At 51.6% G+C, this 18,650-nt stretch overlaps 7 protein-coding genes across 7 annotated transcripts; 4 read left to right on the top strand and 3 right to left on the bottom strand.

The window, feature by feature from the left end:
- Window positions 1-768: 768 nt before the first annotated feature.
- UREG_07557 (translation elongation factor EF-1 alpha) lies at window positions 769-2,619 on the top strand (the record flags this gene model as incomplete). The annotated part of the gene is made up of 6 exons (XM_002582738.1): window positions 769-773; window positions 836-906; window positions 964-1,022; window positions 1,259-1,397; window positions 1,455-2,473; window positions 2,530-2,619. The coding sequence occupies 6 exons, from the start codon at window positions 769-771 to the stop codon at window positions 2,617-2,619; spliced, it is 1,383 nt and encodes a 460-aa protein (XP_002582784.1).
- An 801-nt stretch (window positions 2,620-3,420) lies between these two features.
- On the top strand, window positions 3,421-4,854 carry UREG_07558 (uncharacterized protein; the record flags this gene model as incomplete). Its single annotated transcript, XM_002582739.1, has 1 exon — window positions 3,421-4,854. One exon carries the CDS (start codon window positions 3,421-3,423, stop codon window positions 4,852-4,854), a length of 1,434 nt encoding a protein of 477 aa, XP_002582785.1.
- A 774-nt stretch (window positions 4,855-5,628) lies between these two features.
- UREG_07559 (uncharacterized protein) lies at window positions 5,629-6,927 on the top strand (the record flags this gene model as incomplete). The annotated part of the gene is made up of 1 exon (XM_002582740.1): window positions 5,629-6,927. One exon carries the CDS (start codon window positions 5,629-5,631, stop codon window positions 6,925-6,927), a length of 1,299 nt encoding a protein of 432 aa, XP_002582786.1.
- A 301-nt stretch (window positions 6,928-7,228) lies between these two features.
- UREG_07560 (glutaredoxin) lies at window positions 7,229-7,691 on the bottom strand (the record flags this gene model as incomplete). The annotated part of the gene is made up of 3 exons (XM_002582741.1): window positions 7,229-7,392; window positions 7,475-7,573; window positions 7,640-7,691. The coding sequence occupies 3 exons, from the start codon at window positions 7,689-7,691 to the stop codon at window positions 7,229-7,231; spliced, it is 315 nt and encodes a 104-aa protein (XP_002582787.1).
- Window positions 7,692-8,912: 1,221 nt separating this feature from the next.
- On the bottom strand, window positions 8,913-10,787 carry UREG_07561 (uncharacterized protein; the record flags this gene model as incomplete). The annotated part of the gene is made up of 2 exons (XM_002582742.1): window positions 8,913-10,541; window positions 10,683-10,787. The coding sequence occupies 2 exons, from the start codon at window positions 10,785-10,787 to the stop codon at window positions 8,913-8,915; spliced, it is 1,734 nt and encodes a 577-aa protein (XP_002582788.1).
- Window positions 10,788-12,375: 1,588 nt separating this feature from the next.
- On the bottom strand, window positions 12,376-16,255 carry UREG_07562 (uncharacterized protein; the record flags this gene model as incomplete). The annotated part of the gene is made up of 3 exons (XM_002582743.1): window positions 12,376-13,820; window positions 14,252-15,731; window positions 15,884-16,255. 3 exons carry the CDS (start codon window positions 16,253-16,255, stop codon window positions 12,376-12,378), a joined length of 3,297 nt encoding a protein of 1,098 aa, XP_002582789.1.
- A 1,424-nt stretch (window positions 16,256-17,679) lies between these two features.
- On the top strand, window positions 17,680-18,111 carry UREG_07563 (uncharacterized protein; the record flags this gene model as incomplete). The annotated part of the gene is made up of 1 exon (XM_002582744.1): window positions 17,680-18,111. One exon carries the CDS (start codon window positions 17,680-17,682, stop codon window positions 18,109-18,111), a length of 432 nt encoding a protein of 143 aa, XP_002582790.1.
- Window positions 18,112-18,650: the final 539 nt, after the last annotated feature.

Raw genomic sequence — 18,650 nt, forward strand, 5'->3', positions numbered from 1 at the left:
GATGAGTCGACAAGGCTAGAATTAAGCTGGACACACGGATTACAGGCGGCGGTTAACGGATAGGTTGGAAAGGTTAGTCAAAGAGCGGAGTCTGGAAGTGGAAGCGGATCAATTGAAAACCTTGAGGGGGAAGTAAACGCCACCAGAAGTCGGGCTTGCAACCACGGGATTAGCACTCAACCAGACAGGTACCTGTGCCCCTCAGTTTGGAGTCACCGCCCAGACGATGGTGAGTCGGTGAAAAAGGGAGGGGGTGTTTCTGAGTAACAAGTCGGGAAGCATTTGGCAGGCGTCAGCAGAGTTTCCAGGGTTGCGTGGCCAAGGAGTGCTGCAGCCCACCGTTGGATCAGAATTTTCAGCAGAGATTCATAGGTTGCGCTGTTGTTGGTGGGGCAGCATTTGCCCCTCCTTGACTGAGGGCCGCCCAAAGCGGTAAAGCGAGGGCAAGTCGGACCCACCATGCCTATTCGAGTAAGGTTTCGCCTCTAGATTGACTTCGGCTCACCCCTCCATACAAAAACCCCTCCCTCTATTCTTTTCACACAAATTTTTTCTTCTTCTTTCTTCCTCGTCTGCTTCAGTGAGTATTTCTCCCGTCCATATATTGCTTGACCATCCTCCTTCCATCTCACTAACACCTCTCAGCACCTCTACGCACTGTGGCCGTAGTATCTGAGCATTCTTTTGATCTCTTCTAGCATCTTCCAAAGAGCTACAAGACTTCAGCCTTTTTTTTTTTCGTTCAAAAAATCATAAAAATCCTTCACAATGGGGTACGTTGCATTGATCTTCGAGGCCATCAGAAACAACAGAACTGACTCTATCGCCCTTGCAGTAAGGAAGAGAAGACACACATCAACATCGTCGTTATCGGCCACGTCGATTCCGGCAAGTCTACTACCACTGGTAAGTCGATTCGAGGATCCTCTACAACAGCAAGATGCTAACCAACAATTTCTACAGGTCACTTGATCTACAAGTGCGGTGGTATTGACAACCGTACCATTGAGAAGTTCGAGAAGGTATGCTACAAATTTCGTTAATTCGCGTCGATGACTCGATTGAAACATCTTTGGTGGGGTGTTCATCCAAGCCACCGAAGCGAGGGTGATCACACAATTACCCCACCACAAGGATTTGTGCCCAAAAAGAAATTATTAGGCACCACATCCCATGATGAACCAATGAAATCGCAGTCTTGTCAACGTCACATCAAAACAGTTTGCGACTTTGATCGCTAATATCCAATGTTCTATAGGAAGCCGAAGAATTGGGCAAGAAATCCTTCAAATATGCCTGGGTTCTTGACAAACTCAAGGCCGAGCGTGAGCGTGGTATCACCATCGATATCGCCCTCTGGAAATTCGAGACTCCCAAGTACTTCGTTACCGTCATTGGTATGTGGATCTGATTCCGATACCGCACTCGATTCATGTTTACTAATTCTTACCCAGATGCCCCTGGCCATCGTGACTTCATCAAGAACATGATTACTGGTACTTCCCAGGCCGACTGCGCTATCCTCATCATTGCTGCCGGTACCGGTGAATTCGAAGCTGGTATCTCCAAGGATGGCCAGACTCGTGAGCACGCTTTGCTTGCCTTCACCCTTGGTGTCAAGCAGCTCATTGTCGCTATCAACAAGATGGACACCACCAACTGGTCCGAGCCTCGTTTCAACGAAATCGTCAAGGAAGTCTCCAACTTCATCAAGAAGGTCGGATACAACCCCAAGTCCGTTCCATTCGTGCCAATCTCTGGTTTCGAAGGTGACAACATGATCCAACCTTCCACCAACGCTCCTTGGTACAAGGGCTGGAACAAGGAAACCGCTGCTGGCAAGGCCTCTGGCAAGACCCTCCTCGATGCTATTGATGCCATCGATGCCCCAACCCGTCCTACCGATAAGCCTCTCCGTCTCCCTCTCCAGGACGTCTACAAGATCTCCGGTATTGGAACTGTTCCAGTCGGCCGTGTCGAAACCGGTATCATCAAGCCTGGTATGGTCGTTACTTTCGCTCCTGCCAACGTCACCACTGAAGTCAAGTCCGTCGAAATGCACCACCAGCAGCTCACCCAGGGTAACCCTGGTGACAACGTTGGTTTCAACGTCAAGAACGTTTCCGTCAAGGAAGTTCGCCGTGGCAACGTTGCCGGTGACTCCAAGAACGACCCCCCCAAGGGCTGCGACTCCTTCAACGCCCAGGTCATTGTTCTCAACCACCCTGGTCAAGTTGGTGCTGGTTATGCTCCAGTCCTTGACTGCCACACTGCCCACATTGCTTGCAAGTTCTCCGAGCTCCTTGAGAAGATCGATCGCCGTACCGGTAAATCTACTGAAAACAACCCCAAATTCATCAAGTCTGGTGATGCTGCTATCGTCAAGATGGTTCCATCCAAGCCTATGTGTGTTGAGGCTTTCACTGACTACCCACCACTTGGTCGTTTCGCCGTCCGTGACATGAGACAGACTGTAAGTTTTACCAATGCAACTCATAGACAATGGTCAATTGCTAATCCCCTCTATAGGTCGCTGTCGGTGTCATCAAGTCCGTTGAGAAGTCTGAGAAGGCTGGTGGTAAGGTCACCAAGGCCGCCCAGAAGGCTGCCAAGAAATAAATTGACAACTTGTTCAATTTTCTCTCCGGGGTGAGATTTGGAGTTGTCGTGGATCAAAGGAGGTCTTATTATCTATCATGAGGAACTTGTAGTTGGCCTCCTTGAATCAAAAACGCTCAGAATTTTAGATCCCTGATAATAAAAATAACGAATTTTATGGTTCATGAACTTTTTAATATTGCTTATCATTTATTTCCCGTTGATGGACTCGCTTCGTGAACATCATTATCCTCACAGCTTGAATGTCCAATTATGCCGTGGTTCCGGAGCAAAGGCCGAGTCCAACGGTCAACCCATGCCCAGAACAGAGGCCGCCTGCTTGTGCCGATTCGCAAGTGATGGATCGAGCTGAAAGATTGCCGGCGTGCTGGCTTCTTACTCGTCGCCTTGAAAGTTAGGGGAGGCGCGGAGCCGCTAGCTTCTAGGCACCCACCAGGAGTCCCCGGAGAAACCCATTCGAAGCACTCACTATTAACTAGCGCTGGTCTGACTCAACGCTAACATTCCAATTCTGAAAGAGTGTCCGCCAAAGGAATCAATCTCTTTGAGTGGACTTGGCCTGCTGCAACCTGCTCTGGGGCCGGATGTGACTCACCTTGTTGCCTTGAGCTTGCAACAAGATATAAATGCCATCAGGAACGCCGCACAATGTGGACAGATGAGGACGTTTTGCACGCACCAATTCGGTCATGATCCTGTACATACGTCGACACCAGGACTTTATATTTATTTTTCACTCTGTTTGATCATTTCTGTGTTTATATGCTCTAACTAGTTGTCGTTCTGACGGCTTGTTTCTTTATGTCCTGGTTCGCCCGTATCGTGCGTAGGGTCCGTCGCACGAGGCGCGTCGAAGAGAATAATCGCATAAGTAGCATTGAGGGTCAGCCAACTGCTCAGAAAAATAGCGACAATGCTACGTTCGAGCCACTGCTAGGAGTCTCTGAAGATACCAGGACCAAGCAAAGCGAAAATTCGATCCAGCAGCCCGGTTTCGCTGCTGCGATGAGCTCCACAGCTGACCGCTTTCTTGTTGAGCTGGGGATAATTGAGTGGGAGCCGTTTGTTCAGAAGCCGGACGATGGTCGAGATGCTACATACTATTTCTTTGCCGCGCTCCGGAGGATCGAGTGGCTTGATGAGTCCGAGCTTGGGGGGGACTGCATCATCTGTTGCAACTATACACGGAGATCCAAAATCATACGCCCCTGCAAAATCTGTGCCGACATACATTGCCGCAACTGCGTTCGTGAGTGGGCATTGCGCGCCTGCAGTAATGAGGCCGAAATGCCTCCGAAATGCTGTGGGCCGATCAATATGGGTGCTATCAGGAGAGTGCTCAGACCAGAGGAGTTGCGGCTGTATATGGAAAAAGAGGAGGAGGCCAGGACTGCAAACAGGGCTTACTGCCCTGTTCCAACCTGTTCCGCATTCATCCCTTACAGGCTCTTTCCACCCACAGCTCGACCGCTTGACAATTACCCGATTTACGACGAACAAATAGTTCTAAACGAATCTACACCGAAGGTTGAATCAACCAAGGAACCCCCTCCCGATGCAGATCAAGCGACAGAACAACCGGTTCCTGAACAATATGAACCCCCGTCCATCGCATGCCCCAAGTGCACGGTCCAAGTCTGCTGTACGTGCAAACAGCTCAAGCACCCCGGCAGTCCATGTGCCACAGATGAGCTCGACCCCGAAATCGAGGCCGTCCTGACAAAACTCAAGATAAAGCGATGCCCCAAGTGTCGGATGGGTGTGCGCAGGATGTTCGGCTGCAACACTATGGGCTGTCGATGCGGATTCACCTTCTGTTGGGAGTGCCTGAGGTCGACCAAAATGTGCAGACAGGAGGGTTGTACTGACGATGACGACGAAGACGACGACGAGGACGATGATGATGAGAATATCGGGGGCGAGAACGAGGGCAACGACACGGACGATCTTGACTCTGAGTGGGAGGATGATGGGGATCATGATTTTGGCGAGGAGCCCGGCAGTATATGGAACTCGTGGAAATGCCCGCATTGGTGGCACAGCGACTTGCCCGCGCGCAATCAAGATCTCGGTTACGATATGAATTGTGAGGCGTGCGGAAAGGTGATCTGTGATCGAGAGGATACAGAAACTGAGACAGGAGGGAAAGGCAAAAAGGACCTATTTCATTGCAGCTTTTGCAGCATTGTGGTTTGCAGAGAGTGTCATGGAAAGCTGAATTTTCAGAGTCGGTAGTTTATGCATGGTTTGAGCGCTTTGTTGTTGATCTAGTTTTTCACCTTTTCGATGCATTTGAGGATATACTGTGCCTTTCTGCCACAGCAATCTTTTCGGAGCCGGATGGGAGTTTTCACGTCATCTTGATGGGTTTGATATGTCCACAGTTATGGGAAGTTTGTTGAAGCAAGAATATTATCCTTTGTGATTGAGTATTCATACAGGCGAGGAATGGGAACGGTATTATATCTTATAAGTATCTCAGATCTTGAGGAGAAGCTGACTTCATGGTTGCAATCTCACCACGCATCTTTTCTTCTGGAAAGGCCAATCGTGGAAGCAATGGGATTCTCACTATCCATTCCTCTCCGTCTACGCTCTCTGTATCTTGATTATAAATCACAGAAAAGCAAACATTATAGCTGCCCTTGGTCCACTCCGAGAATATTCGGCAGGGGCTTTGGTCCTGGTGGAAGGATGAGGCCAAATCGCAAACTTTTGAATGGTCGATTGAGGCTATTAGTGCCTTTGCGGCTTGGTCGAGTTTGTGCTTTGTTATTTGATCCATGAGGGTATGCAGAGGGAACCGAGAAGTGCGATGTCTGCAGGAAGTGGTGGTTTGAAGGTCTCCATATTGCCGTAACTATGTAGTGGCTCTGTGGTTACCAGTGCAAACAGTACAAACACCTCCCTTCAAATCCAATGTCTCCATGAGAGTCCAACTGCATCGATTCGATTTCGACATTGAAACGCTTCGATAAACGAAAACAAGGCTTACCCAGACCCTCAGCCATGTCGTCTCATCTTCCAATCCGTCGCGCTCTATACCAATGTATACGGCGCAGTCACCCTTCCATCTGGCACCTCCCGCAGCAGCAACAAACCCGCCTCCTGTCTTCATCACGATCACTCCGATCCACCGCGAACCCTCTGCGAAATGCCTCCGGTGCGGGGCGGAAAGGCTCCACGGATCAGAAGATGACAATGGCACTCTGCGTTGCCGGAATGATTTCGTGCGGGGTGGCTATGTTTGGAGCAATTCAGATCTACTTCCCACAAGGGGCGAAGAAGACTGGCCAAGAGGGCCAGGATGGCCACAAGCCCAGCACTGGGAACACTGGGGGGATTAAACTTGACGGACCGCCGGGGTTGAATTCAGGGAGTGATCCCACGCTGATAATTGATGGAGTTGAACAAGTGCCCACAGGAAATTCCACGATCCCCCATTTCCCAAAAGTAATCCGCCTGCCTGCATCTCTGGATTCGCCGTCTTCTCGCCCCGAATCGGTTAGGCAAATAGGCGACGAAATCAAAAAGGGAGACGGCAGAGAGGAAGACTACTACCTTCTCGGCTTGGGAATCCGTACTGTTTCATTTCTCAGTATCCAGGTCTACGTCGTCGGCCTCTACATTGCGGCCTCGGACATGGCGGCATTACAGCAGCGCTTGGTCCGACAAGCAGCTTCGCCGAGCGTGAGCGGAGCTCCCAACGAGAGTGCCGTGACGGCAACGTCTCTGGTCCCGCAGGAAAAAGATGATTTGAAGAAAGCGCTTCTTGACCCGGAGCAGGGCGAAGAAGTATGGAATCAGGTCCTCAAGGATGCGGGCATACGGACTGCGATCAGAATAGTCCCCACGCGGAATACGGATTTCCTTCATCTGCGCGATGGATGGGTGCGGGCGATCACGGGCCGTGCGCAAAAGGCCAATGCAAAGGCGAAAGAGCTCGCTGCCAAGAGCGAACCTGGTGCGCCGCCGCAATCTGACTTTGCGGATGACTCGTTTGGCAAGGCAATGGGTGATTTCAAGGCGTTGTTGGGCGGTGGCGTTCGCAAGAATGTTCCCAAAGGCCAGACGCTGCTGCTGCTTCGAGACAAAGTAGGCGCGTTGGAGATTTTGTATCAGCCGGGGAATTCGAAGCCGATGATTTGGCTGGGTGAAGTCGTAGATGAGCGGATTAGCCGGCTGTTGTGGATGCAATACCTGGCGGGCAAGTCTGTGGCCAGCGAGGGTGCGAGAAAGGACATCATCGAAGGAGTTATGGGGATTGTTGAGCGACCGGTGGGAACGGTTGAACAAATGGTTGCATGATTTTTAAGGGTCGATCTTATTGCTGGGTCTCACCTCATCAATACCTCGGGAGGAGCGGGCTACATGTATTATATGATGATGTTAATGGTTTTGTCCGATATATTCACCTCAATTCTCAATTCTTCCAACATATCACGGAGAAGCAGGTCAATTGACACTAGTATTCCATTCCAGTTCTCTGTACACAGGTTTCCAAGTATTCCCAGCACAACTAACAGCACAAAGTGCTCTATCAGTTGTCGCCGGCATTCCATCGACGCATTTATTCTCATCCATACAGCAAGTACACCTATAGACCCACTCACGCCTTCAGCGCACCAGCCGCCTTGAGCAATCCTGGCAGCTCACCCTTGCGAGCCTGCAGATCCGAGTTCCCACCGATATGCTTGTGGTCGATGAACACGTTCGGAACCGTGCGTTGCGAGGTAAGTTCCTCAAGAGCAGCTTGGATCGCTGCGCCGTCGTCTGTTCTCAACCATCGAAGAAATTTAGCCCCCGCAATTGCATCAAAAAAGGAGGCAATGTTGTACAAAGGGAGAAAACGCACCAACTTGATCCAATTCCATCGTGAAAAAATCGGCCCCTTGCTCCGTCAGGAGGGACTTGGTGGCACGGCAGTACGGGCAGTAGGATTTGGAGAAGACAACTGTAAAAGAAAGGGGGAAATCAGAGTTAGTTTCATCGTCAATGAGGTATGATCAGCAGCACGCACCGACAGCGTTGTCCGCGATGACGGCTTGGGCCTTTTGCTTTGCGGCGCTCATGATGGCGGGATTTGGGCCGGCAAGGGAGCCGAAGAGTCGATGGAATATGGAAGCTATGGTGGGCGAGTGATGGCGGGGTGTAAAAGAGGAGAGAGAGGAGGGGGGTGAATGTGCAGGGTTATATATAACTCTGGAGATGGAGTGATTGATTTGCTTGAGAAGCAGGGAAAGCTGGAGGGGGGTTTGGTAGGGATGTGAATTGGTGATCAACTGGCGGAGTGGGTGAGCCAAAAGTCAAGGAATGTTCGGCGATCGGGGAATTCGTTTGCTTATTGATCGAATTCGAGACTCGAGACTACAGCGGCGACATTTATAATTCGCAATATTGCTTTTACTATCCATCGCAGAATATCCTGTCGCATCAGACCTCATTGTGCTGTCGCTGAATAATTGCGGTTGCACCCGGATTGCGTCATGCCTTGAGATGCCGGGATATAAAATAGTTACATAGGGGATGATGCTCAACACGGCTCGACTATGTATCTTTTTATCAGTGTTGATTGAATATCTCGAGTGTCTAGGCTACACGATGCTTTCACCCTGACAATAATGTAAAAGAAAAAGCACCACAACTACAACAGGCTGATTTATCGAATTCTGCAACTCCGGGAGTATTTATAGCCCAAGGCAATCAGGGGCAGCGGAATATCAACAAATCAGAAAAAGAAACGGCCGAGTAATCTGTATAGAAACACGTTGTAGAGACGACAAAAGTAGTTGAACGCCTAATGGATGGAGTGCACAAATTCGAGCTAGAAAGCAACCCGATAAATTGCGAGTTTTAAGCCGGTGCGGCCGGGGGAATCAATAGTTGAGATAACAAGAAAGAGGCGGTGGGGTTCATGAAATTCGTTAAGAGGGCAGCTGGCATATTCGAAAGACTTCAACGCGGAGATGCAGTAGGTCTGGCGGATTGTGGCCCAGGCTGGAATAAGCGTCCAAAAGAAAATGAAACAAAAGGCCGATACATACGAAAGACGGTGCTTCGCCAATGCCCGATTAAGATAACCCCCTCAGAAATCAGATGCAGCAGATCGATAGACAAGGAACGCCGATAAGGTCACTCAAAGCAGTCAACATAGGGAACAAACAACTGAAAACCTGCTAGCATAACTTAAAAAGGAATCAGAAGCAGCCGAGATGGGAACTTGGTGATAGATAAGACAATCTTTTAGAAGTGAAGGATGCTGACAGACGCCATGACTCGAGGTCACGATTGGATCACATAATAACACAACAGGAACAGCCCTTCTCCTTTTTAGCAGGGGCATCAACCTGCATAGGGCTTGGAGCCGGTTTCACGCTGATGGACGGTGTGAATGTTGGAGCCGGACGAGAGTGTACAGCAGATGGAGATGTATGATGGCTAGTACGATCAGTTCCAGCCGCCCCCGTTTGATTCGCTTTGGCAGCATCATTTGGCGGTGGCGACGACGCGAGGCCAGGGAGAGTAAATTCCTCTTGGGGCACTTCCGGCTCCGGCGAAAAGGATGGGGTTTTCTCTTCATTTTGAATGGATAGGGGCGCGAAGTTCTTGTCGTACGCAGATGGAATTCTGCCCTCCTTCTCCCAGAGCTCTTGCTGGAGCTTCTTGGCGTGGGTTGGGATCAACTGTTGCTCTGGTGGAAGACGTGGATCTGGCTTGTACATCGTCGCCAGCCATGGGGGATCTCCCTCGGGACGATTGATGGCAGTCCCGGGTCGCCGCTCGCCAGCCCTAGTCGACGGACGTTGACTCACAGAGCCGCCGTGAGAGTTACTGGGGGATGTTTTTTTGTGGGTTCCGGAGGCTTTTCGCGTTTCCGTGTTGCTGGATGTTTTGCGACTCGTCGCCGCGGAAGCTGGTTTTGCAGGCTGCTTCGACTTGGAAGGCGAGCCTTGTAATTGCTCGCTGGTGTCAATTGCTTCGGTATTTTTCGGTGGTGTGCTTTCAAGCTCAGGTTCTGGGGTCTGCAACATGCGCGGCGCTGATACACTTGGACGTCGAGTTTTTGGGAGCGAGAGGCCCTCTTCGTCTCCACTAGTGGCTGTATTGTTCCGTGGTCTTTGGAGAGGAGAGTCGCGTTCTAGATACCCTGGGGGAATGGGATGAGGGCTGGAGGTAAGGACCGGAATTCGCGACGAACTCTTTCTTAACCCGGGCATCCGATATATTTTAGAGCCACGGCCGTCTTCATGGGGATCAGCCGCAATCTCCTCTGGCAGCCGTGGGTCATCGAAAACGACCGGTCCGCCTTCGTCTTCCTGGGGGCTGTCTTCAATGGGAGCAGGCGGAGATATTTGCTCCTCCGTCCGCTCAGGAATAATTGGGGATGAACTGCTTCGATCTCTAGCCCCGTTTGTTGCAATACTCTGAGACTCGCGACTACGCCCTCGCCCACCGCCTGACCTATGCCTCATCAAAAGCGGATCTCGAATTTTAATACCAAACTGCTGTAATTCCTCGCTCTCTATTTTCGCTAGCTTGTCTCGATGAATCCAGTGTGACTCATTGGGATCCTCAATGGCTTCGTAATGGGGCTTGTTTTCGGGCTTTCGGTCGACCGAGTCCATCACGCTCGACGTACTGCGATTGGCCGAATCCCGACCATAGAGGTCTAAAAGGCTCTCTGCATCACTCCCATTGCGACTCAAGCTATGGTCTTTTCGGCTTAATGTGTCGACCCGGTGCGGTGCGAGGTACCCCTGCTCGTGCAAATAGCCATGCATGGACCCGGATCTCGACGAGGTACGAGATCTGGAAGTCCCATTTACAGCATGAGGAGTGGTATTATGCCGTTGGCTGTACTTTGAATACGTAGCGGTGGAATCGTGGGACGTTCGGGACTTGGAAGGGAAGACATTGGCAGACTGTAACTAGCAAGTGTCAGCAGCCAAAAAAATGCAGTAAAGGCTTTGCTGCAAGTTGGGACAGCCTTTGTTCAAAGCAATAAACGGGGAAAGGGCCATGAGTTCTTTAAACAGGGAAAAAGAAAATTGCAGCGCACATACATCTTGTCCATTGGGAACGCTCTGATCCCACGGCCGCTGACTTCCATTCACACTGCCGGGCGATGACAGAGCATCTGCTGAGTTGTTTGCAGCAGTCTCTGCCATGCCAGCAATGGTTTCCGAATCGACTCAGCTATGTGTCCACCTATGCGAAAAAAAACGCCTCCTCACAGCAACTGTGTTCTTTCCAATGTCACACCTCTTAACTCCAGGCAGTGGTCAGGGCCCGTTGCGTGTACGGAGAACTGGAGTAAAAATTTCGAGAGCACTGCAGGAGGAGGGCTCGAGCACCGCGAAGAGGGATAAATTATAGAAAGGGGTCCCTTTTTTCCGATCGGGAGACGAAGGAGCAGCTCCTGCGCACGCGAGATTTGAGTAATTAAATATAACAGAAGAAATAAAGGGTGAAGCTATTAGCCCCCGAGCTCGACACGGTTCTCAATCGCGGGCTTGGAAACGGTAGCTTGCAGGTCTTCGAGCTGGGTTTCGGTTCGGTTCTGGCGGCACGGAAAGCGGGAGGATCGGGTCAGGGGAGACGAAAGCTCATGGCATGGGCGCGAGGATTCAAGGATTTTGGGAATGGAACAGGCGTCTTTCGATGGGAGGAGAGGAAGGAGAGTGAAAAGAAAGCGATAGTCGACCTCGAGGAGGGAGGCAGACAACCAGGGGGGGGGAAGAGGAAACCAGCCAAGCGAGTGTACAAGAAATAACGAAAAAAGAATCAAAAAAGAGCGACGAGGGCCACACGGGCGGTTTCTGAAGAATATGCAGCAAATCTCCCAAATGGGATTGTCAACGGTGACGGTTCTGGCGATGGCGCCGTTGCAGTTGAGGGCGGATGTTGCACTTTTGGCTTTGGGGTTGTTGACCTTCAGCTTTCTTCACGCCAAGCGGAGGAAGGGAATATTGTCAGAGAACTAGTTAATACTTATTAGTTGATCACATTTGAAGAAGCAATTCCACACGCACACACGGGGCAGAAATGACTTTAAGATTAAACAAAAAGAGTCAGTAATCTCCCTTTTTGCCCTTTTGCGCCTCTTCTTCAAGTTACGGCTACATCCCAGGCCTGCGGGAAATTTTTTGGTCAAATCACCCCGTTGATTGGCGTACGTTCAATCCGCTGTGCAAGGCTGGATTGTCCAGTCAGAGTGATTCTGCTGCTGACGGCTCAGGGTGGACAAGAAGGTCCAGTCTCGTGCAATGTGTCTTGATGTCTGTCACAGAGAGCTGTGGACGTTTATGGGTGTCTCTCAGAACGGTGATGGAATAGGGGTTGAGATGACATGGCGGACGATCAATGAAGAACGGGAAAGGCAATGCTCTTTTCACAAAATGACTGTGTAGTTGCCTTCTTTTGCCGCTTACTATCTCTGCTGTGCGACATGTAAGAGAGCAGAAAAAACCTGACAATCAACCCCTGCGAGACAGCCTGTCAGACGACAACGAGATGCCCTTGAGAAAAATGAAAAAGAACAGGCAAAACAAAGAAAAATTACTGAGTAGAGAAGTGTTGGTCATGACACATGTAGCTGCACCCTGTTCAATTCCTCCAGAAAACAAAACAAAAAACCGAATATCCTCTATTTCATTAGTGTGTAATTCCAACTGTTCGTGGCTCCTGAACTCCCTCAAATCCAATATCCCTTTGATGGTGCTGATGCAAAGCAAGCATGCAAATACTTCGCTCGTCTCAAAGATTGGCGGCATCATCAACTCGCTTCAGAAGCAGCTGGACCTTGTTGATGAGGGCCTTTCTCTGCTGTCGAGCGGCAGAGTCGCCAGTCACGTCAACCCCATCGGCCTTTAGCAGGACCTGGGTCATTGCGGTCTCGCCCAGGCGCTTGTGCTCCATCTCCCTGCTTTTCTGATCGCCCGATGGATACTTGACAAATTGCAGGCAGAGCGGCTCAAGGACGGTATCCGTGTAATCATCGAGGATCCTGAGCTTCTCCTGGGCGTTTTGAGAGGCATTGAGCGCTGGAGATGGCGTTGGCATCCGGGTTGTGCGTGCCGGAGCGGGCGGCGGGGGTGCAGGCTGCGGAGAGGGTGGTCGCTGCTCCCTCCTCGGCGGAGCATTTGAAGTCGCCCGTGGGCGAGGCCGCCGGGACTGGGACCGTCGTCGTGGCGGTTCCGCGTGCACGCTAGAGTCGCTTTCATCCCCACGGCGCCTCTCGACTCGCGGGCTCTTCCGTCGGGAGCGTGTCCTCCGCCGTCTGGGCGGACTGCGCTGGCGCTCTCGCAGCTCCGCGTACGCCTGACGGTACGGAGAGAACTCGCTGACTTCAGACTCGCTGGTGGAGTCGTCGTCGTCTCCAAAATCCTCCGACACCACACACATTATCAGGGAATTCTGCTTCAACCCCACACTTTTGGCAGTGGCATTGTCATTTTTCAGCAATCGACCCTTGTAGAGTAATTTAATCCGCCTCAGTTTGGTGACGTCCAATGCATTACCCGCCGCCCTGCGAACGTCTCCCACCGTTAAAATGCCATCACCAATTGCAAACGCAGGGAATTGAAGCAAGTAAGACGTCGAATGATGCCTCAATCTCAACACATCCGGCTCCCGATCATCGTCCTCAAAAAACCTCTTTGTCCTCTGAATCTCGTCTAGAAACGACTTCCTGTGTCCCTGAAAAAACCTATCCGCCAGCTCTTCCTCTGTGGGGATTCTGAACCCACCAGTCGGGAAAGGGTCTCTCCGCACATTGTGTCGTCGGAAACCGGCCATCGTCAAAAGGGCCAAGAGAACGGCAAAGGCAGTGGCGGCGAGAACAAAGGATGTGTCGAACGGGAACGGTGGCAGTTGGAATGCGGACGCTGGAGCGAAACGGGCGACGCGGGACGAGAGGACGGCGATGGACTGGGAGGTTGTGGCCTCGAGGTCCAGCAGGGAGTCGTGCAGGCGGGGGGGCAGGGATGACAGCAGAGAGTCCCAGTACGAAGCAGCACTCGCACGTACGGCGGGCAGCAGGGCCACTGTCATAGATTTGGTTTTCGACGAGGGCACGCGAGGACCAAGATGGAGTTCACCTTCGGGGCAGGCAGAGGTCAGCAAGCCATGGAGGTGGAGGGTGTTGAATTCGGGGACAAAGGCGGTGGTTCTGTTTCTGGTCGCCTGCAGGCTTGGTGTCTCTGGCTGCGGGCGTTATTAAGCGCTCTGGACCCTCTGTGTGGCCGCCTTGTAACGCCAATACCGCATCATTACGCCGCTTTGATCCCCCCGCAAACAAACTAAAAGGCGGTGGAGAGAAACACCCGCTCTTTGCGACTGATGCTATGGATATTTCAACGATATTGGTTATTAGTCTGTATCTACTCTGTAATGGTTGCTCAGACACGCTGTCTGTCCTGCCGTGCTCCAAACGCCGTCACCATGCAAAGTGCAGAATGAAATAACAGGGTATTGCCGGGACAAAACCCAATGCTGAATTAGTTACGTGCCAAACAGCCTGTTCATGCCACCCCAATTGTTGGCTATTCCATATCATCATCGACATGGTCACCGCGCATCCACCGCGGTCGTCTAAATTCGGAATCCATCCGTTGAAGCCACTTTGGCTTACCCGTGGTTTCAAACGTATTCTTAACCCTATGGACAAAAGACTGGAAAGGACTCTCATCGTCTTCGTCGTCTGACGCCAGACTGGATACGTTCACCCCCCTATTTGCAGTCGAATGCTCGTAGCGAGGTAGACTAGCCGCTTGCGACGATCGGAGCGTAGGGCCTCGTCGTGGGACCGAGGTGGCAGATGTATCCGATTCCGTCAAGGAGTTGTTGCCAGCGGCTGATCGAGAAGAGAGCCCCAGAAACCCCGGGCCGCTCAGCTCCTGATTGATCAAGTCACGACCTTCACGCCACGTACCGATACCGATACCACTTGGATCATCTGCGGAGCCATCGTCGCCCTCGAGCAGGCCAAAACCAAACGCGCTTTTAACCTTGCCATACATGTTGAATAGAGTGGCGCCGACGGGAACCAAGATCAAGATTGGAAAGAAATAGTCGAAACCCTTTCCCAAGGGGGTTAAATCAATGAAGCGGCCAAGGAAGCCGTAAAAACTAGTCTTATGCTGAACATCTCGAGCAAGAAGAGTAAGGAAGTTGTAGGCCAATGGGACCGTAAGCCGGGCAATCAAGCCTGCATACCAGCATGCACTTTCACCGTGAGTGTTTCGTCGTACAAGGGCACGATTTCTCCATACTTTTGTATCGCTCACACCGGCAAAAGCTGCAGAGCACATGTAAAGCATCCACCCGGATGCTACCACCTGGCCGAGAAAAGTAACAGAGGCTGCACCATGATAAACATGGGTGACGCTTAAACCGACGATGGATATACTAGGTGCGAATGATTTAACTAATTCCGACCATATAATGCACACAGATGCGAGCGAGAAGAGGCCGGAACAGATAAGATGGAATATCGGAAGAACATGAAAATGGAGGACGTGTCGAAGGTAGGGAGATAGAAACGAACGGCGGCGAGTAAAGGAGGAATGGGCCGTGAGACGGCTGAATTCAAGGTGCTTTGATGTTGAGGAGTCGATAATGGCTTGACAGTCTGCGGCTTCTTGAACCAGGCGACTCCAAGCATCGGTGAAGCGAGCATTTTTGTGGTGGGCGTGGTTTAGATTCCTTGTAAGCTCCGCTAGGTATCTCTCCGTAATAACAACCGGGCCCGTCGACCGCGAGGTATCGGTTTCAACAAACTGTGAAGGCCTCGAAACCGGGAAACTGGCACCTTCCGCTAACTCTTCTATCCAGTCTCTTAGGTCTGGTGGTACGGTCGCCTTTCGCCTTTGCAGTTGGCTTATCTGCGCTCCAATATTCTCAAGATTAGATTTAGCGTCAATGAGACGATCATATATTAGTGGAGCGCGAGACTGGAGGCGTCGTAATTTGGTCCCCGGTCTTGCATTTCGCCAGAGACCCCTGGGTATAGCTACCAGGCCGTGGCCCATGAGATATATAGCCAAAACCAAGCCCCAGACATATGCCAACGCCATAACCAAGCTCTTGAGAGAGCTGAAATGGAAGCCATTCTGGATCACCACATATACAAGGCCCACGGCCCCGCAGGATAACATAAAGAGCTGGTAGCGCGCATTCGACCGCAGGGAGTAAGTAAGCCGACTTTTGGGTGTACGATAGCCGGAATCAATGTACTCGCCAAGTAAGGGCAGAATAAGCCTACGTAGATGGTCTGGGTTAGCGCTCTAGTTGCGAAGATCTCAAGCAACGCAGAGACGAACCATGTGAGGACAAAAGTAAGCCAGTATGTTATCCTCCACGAGACAAGCATTACACGGGCCGGAAACCATATTCCGGACGGAGAGTTGCCCGCAGTACTTGAAGTGAGGTCGATGGGAACTAGAAGAATGACGCTAGCCGGAAGCGCAAGCGCGAGGAATATTGGAAGGGTCAGGTAGGCGGGTGTATTGCGCAGGGGGAGATAGTGTCGCAGCAGGAGCAAGACAAGGCAGAATATCGAAACAACAGCAAGTGCCGCAAACACGCCCGAGCCAACGGGCGGCGGACGGGCAGCCTGAAATGAGAGAAGAGACATGGCGAAGGGGGCGCGGCGGTAGGCTGGCGAGTTTGCGCTTCTTCAAGGCCTTAGGCGCCGTGATTCATGAGTAGACGTCGAAACCATGGGTTGCCGCACGGTCCATTGGTAGCAGCTCAGCCGGTAGAAAAGGAGCTGTCACACACCAAAGCCGTTTGTGTGGATATAGTCCGTGATGCTATGCAAGGGACGAGAGTTGAAGCCTGGATCCTCCCGACAAGCTGCGATTCGTGGCGGTGACGTACGAACAGGGGAATCTGCTCCGTAGCGGTCACGTGGCCCTGCCGTTGCTGCCCCTGACACCTCTGCATGAAGATACATCCAGCGTCGATCCTGGATTAAAAGGCCTGAACCCCAGCAATCTCCAGGCATCACGAAGCAGCTCACTGACCACCGTTTCTCCCCCGCCCTCGCACACTCAAACACCGCCAGCGGCATCAAAGCGCAAACACAGCGCAGGCAGACGGTGAATGCGCTAGACCCAAACGGGACCTGCCAACAAAGCGAAGCTAAACCCAATCAGTGGTGGCCCTGTGATTGGCTGAGCTGGCCTTGGCAGTGTGCTGACTAACGGCTGGAGGGGACCAGACGCAGGATTAGGCGGTAACCCGCTAGTAACAAGGCCGCGACCCAGGCGCCAGACAACGCAAATAACGTGTGATATCACCGTACCAGGCGTGTCAGGCCGTGTAAGATTCGTTCTGCACCTGGCCTCCACGCCTCCGGAGTCGCTGGACGCCTTCACTGGACGTCTGGTCGCAGTTCACGCTGCACTCTCGCGGGTCGACGAGCAATTCTTCACCCGCCGTCTCTGTTTTTTGAAAAGGAGTTGGTTTGGGGAAGATTGCTCCCTTAATTGTTTCGATGGCCCAGGGTTCCTTGTATTATTAGATCCACGGTGTGAGTGTGCGCCTGTGACCTAGCCGCCCCGGCCAGAATGCTTGTCCAGCAGCTGTTGCTCACCAACATGCTTTTGCTCCTCTAACTCTCTTCTGTTCAACACAGTGTCCGCAGCGTCCGTTCGACGCCTGGTTTCGATTGTAACTTTTTCGCACACGTCTCCCAGTCTTGCCTTTGCGCTCCCAATCCGCCTTTGTTCCGAGTACAGCCTCACCCCACCCGCCCTGCTCAGGGCTGGTGGAAATCGGTCGAGTTTCATTTGGGCTACCGTCTGTCTTCCCGCGACCCTTTCTCCTGGTGACTCGACTTCAGTTGGAAGCAAACGTAAACTGCGTCATCAGCCAGCGTCTCCCTCTCTCGCCGTACAATCTCCCTATAGACCAGACGTCTGGTTTTGCCGTCCATTTTCGATCAACACGCGACTCTCAAGATCGTTTCGAGAAATATCTCCGGTGAATGAATAGACTCAAGACCTTTTCTCGCGGATACTGCCGTTCCGCTGAATCGACAGCCCTCTATTCAAAATGAATCCCGCAGGCTTTCCCGTTGCTGGTGGTGCTGCGGGAAGTGCCATGCCTCCGAACGACAAGCCAAAACTCGACAGTACCCAGATGTTATGGAAGCATGTTGGACAGATAATACAGGCCCAAGGTCCGTTCACTGGATGGCGTGAGTCAGTGCAGATTCAGGAGCGTATTATGAAAGTTTGTCAAATGTATGTCATTCTGACGTCTCCGAACGTTCCGGTTCATGATGGCACCCCCTACAAAAACAAAGACCTAACACCTTCCCCAAGGATATGTTCTCTACGCCTGATTCCACGAATCGATGTGCCTTCTGCGATCAACGGCGCCCTCAAATTTGAAGATAGAGCGTTTCGAGAAGCTAGCGAAAAGGTTTGTTATTTCTTTGTCAATCTACATCTATCGACCGATTCGGCAACCATCAAGTACTAATCGTGTTTGAAAGGCGGATTACGAAAGGCGCTGCACTGAGAAGCTTTTGCAGCTTCGCGATAAACGACAACAGGCCGTCATGCCACCATCCAACCCTCAAACTGGCATGCCTGTTACTCCTCAAAACCAAAGCCAGATGCAACACATGTTTCCTGCCGGAATCCCACGCCCTCCTGGAGGCCCTCCCATGGCGCCTCAACCACAGCAAGCGATGAACGCACCACCAAATCAGCAATCCTTGCGACAACCGTTTCCTCAAAATCTGGGCACCCGACCTCTTTCTGGACAAGTACGTGACGATATGGCTTCCCTGTCAAACAAGGACTTCCAACATGTTTGCCAGCTTGCGGACCAAATCGCCCAGAAAACGTCGCCGGCTGATATGGAAAAAATCAAAATGAACCTGCAAAACATGACTCCAGACCATCGACTGCTTTTGGATCGCAGAGGTCTGACACCTTTGCAGTACTTTTTTCGTTGCCAGGCTTTGAAAAACGTCAGAAGGATTAAGCAATCTCAAATGGATATGGCTAATCCTC

Source organism: Uncinocarpus reesii, genomic scaffold (assembly GCF_000003515.1).
Source record: "Uncinocarpus reesii 1704 scaffold_5 genomic scaffold, whole genome shotgun sequence".
Lineage (NCBI taxonomy): Eukaryota > Fungi > Ascomycota > Eurotiomycetes > Onygenales > Onygenaceae > Uncinocarpus > Uncinocarpus reesii.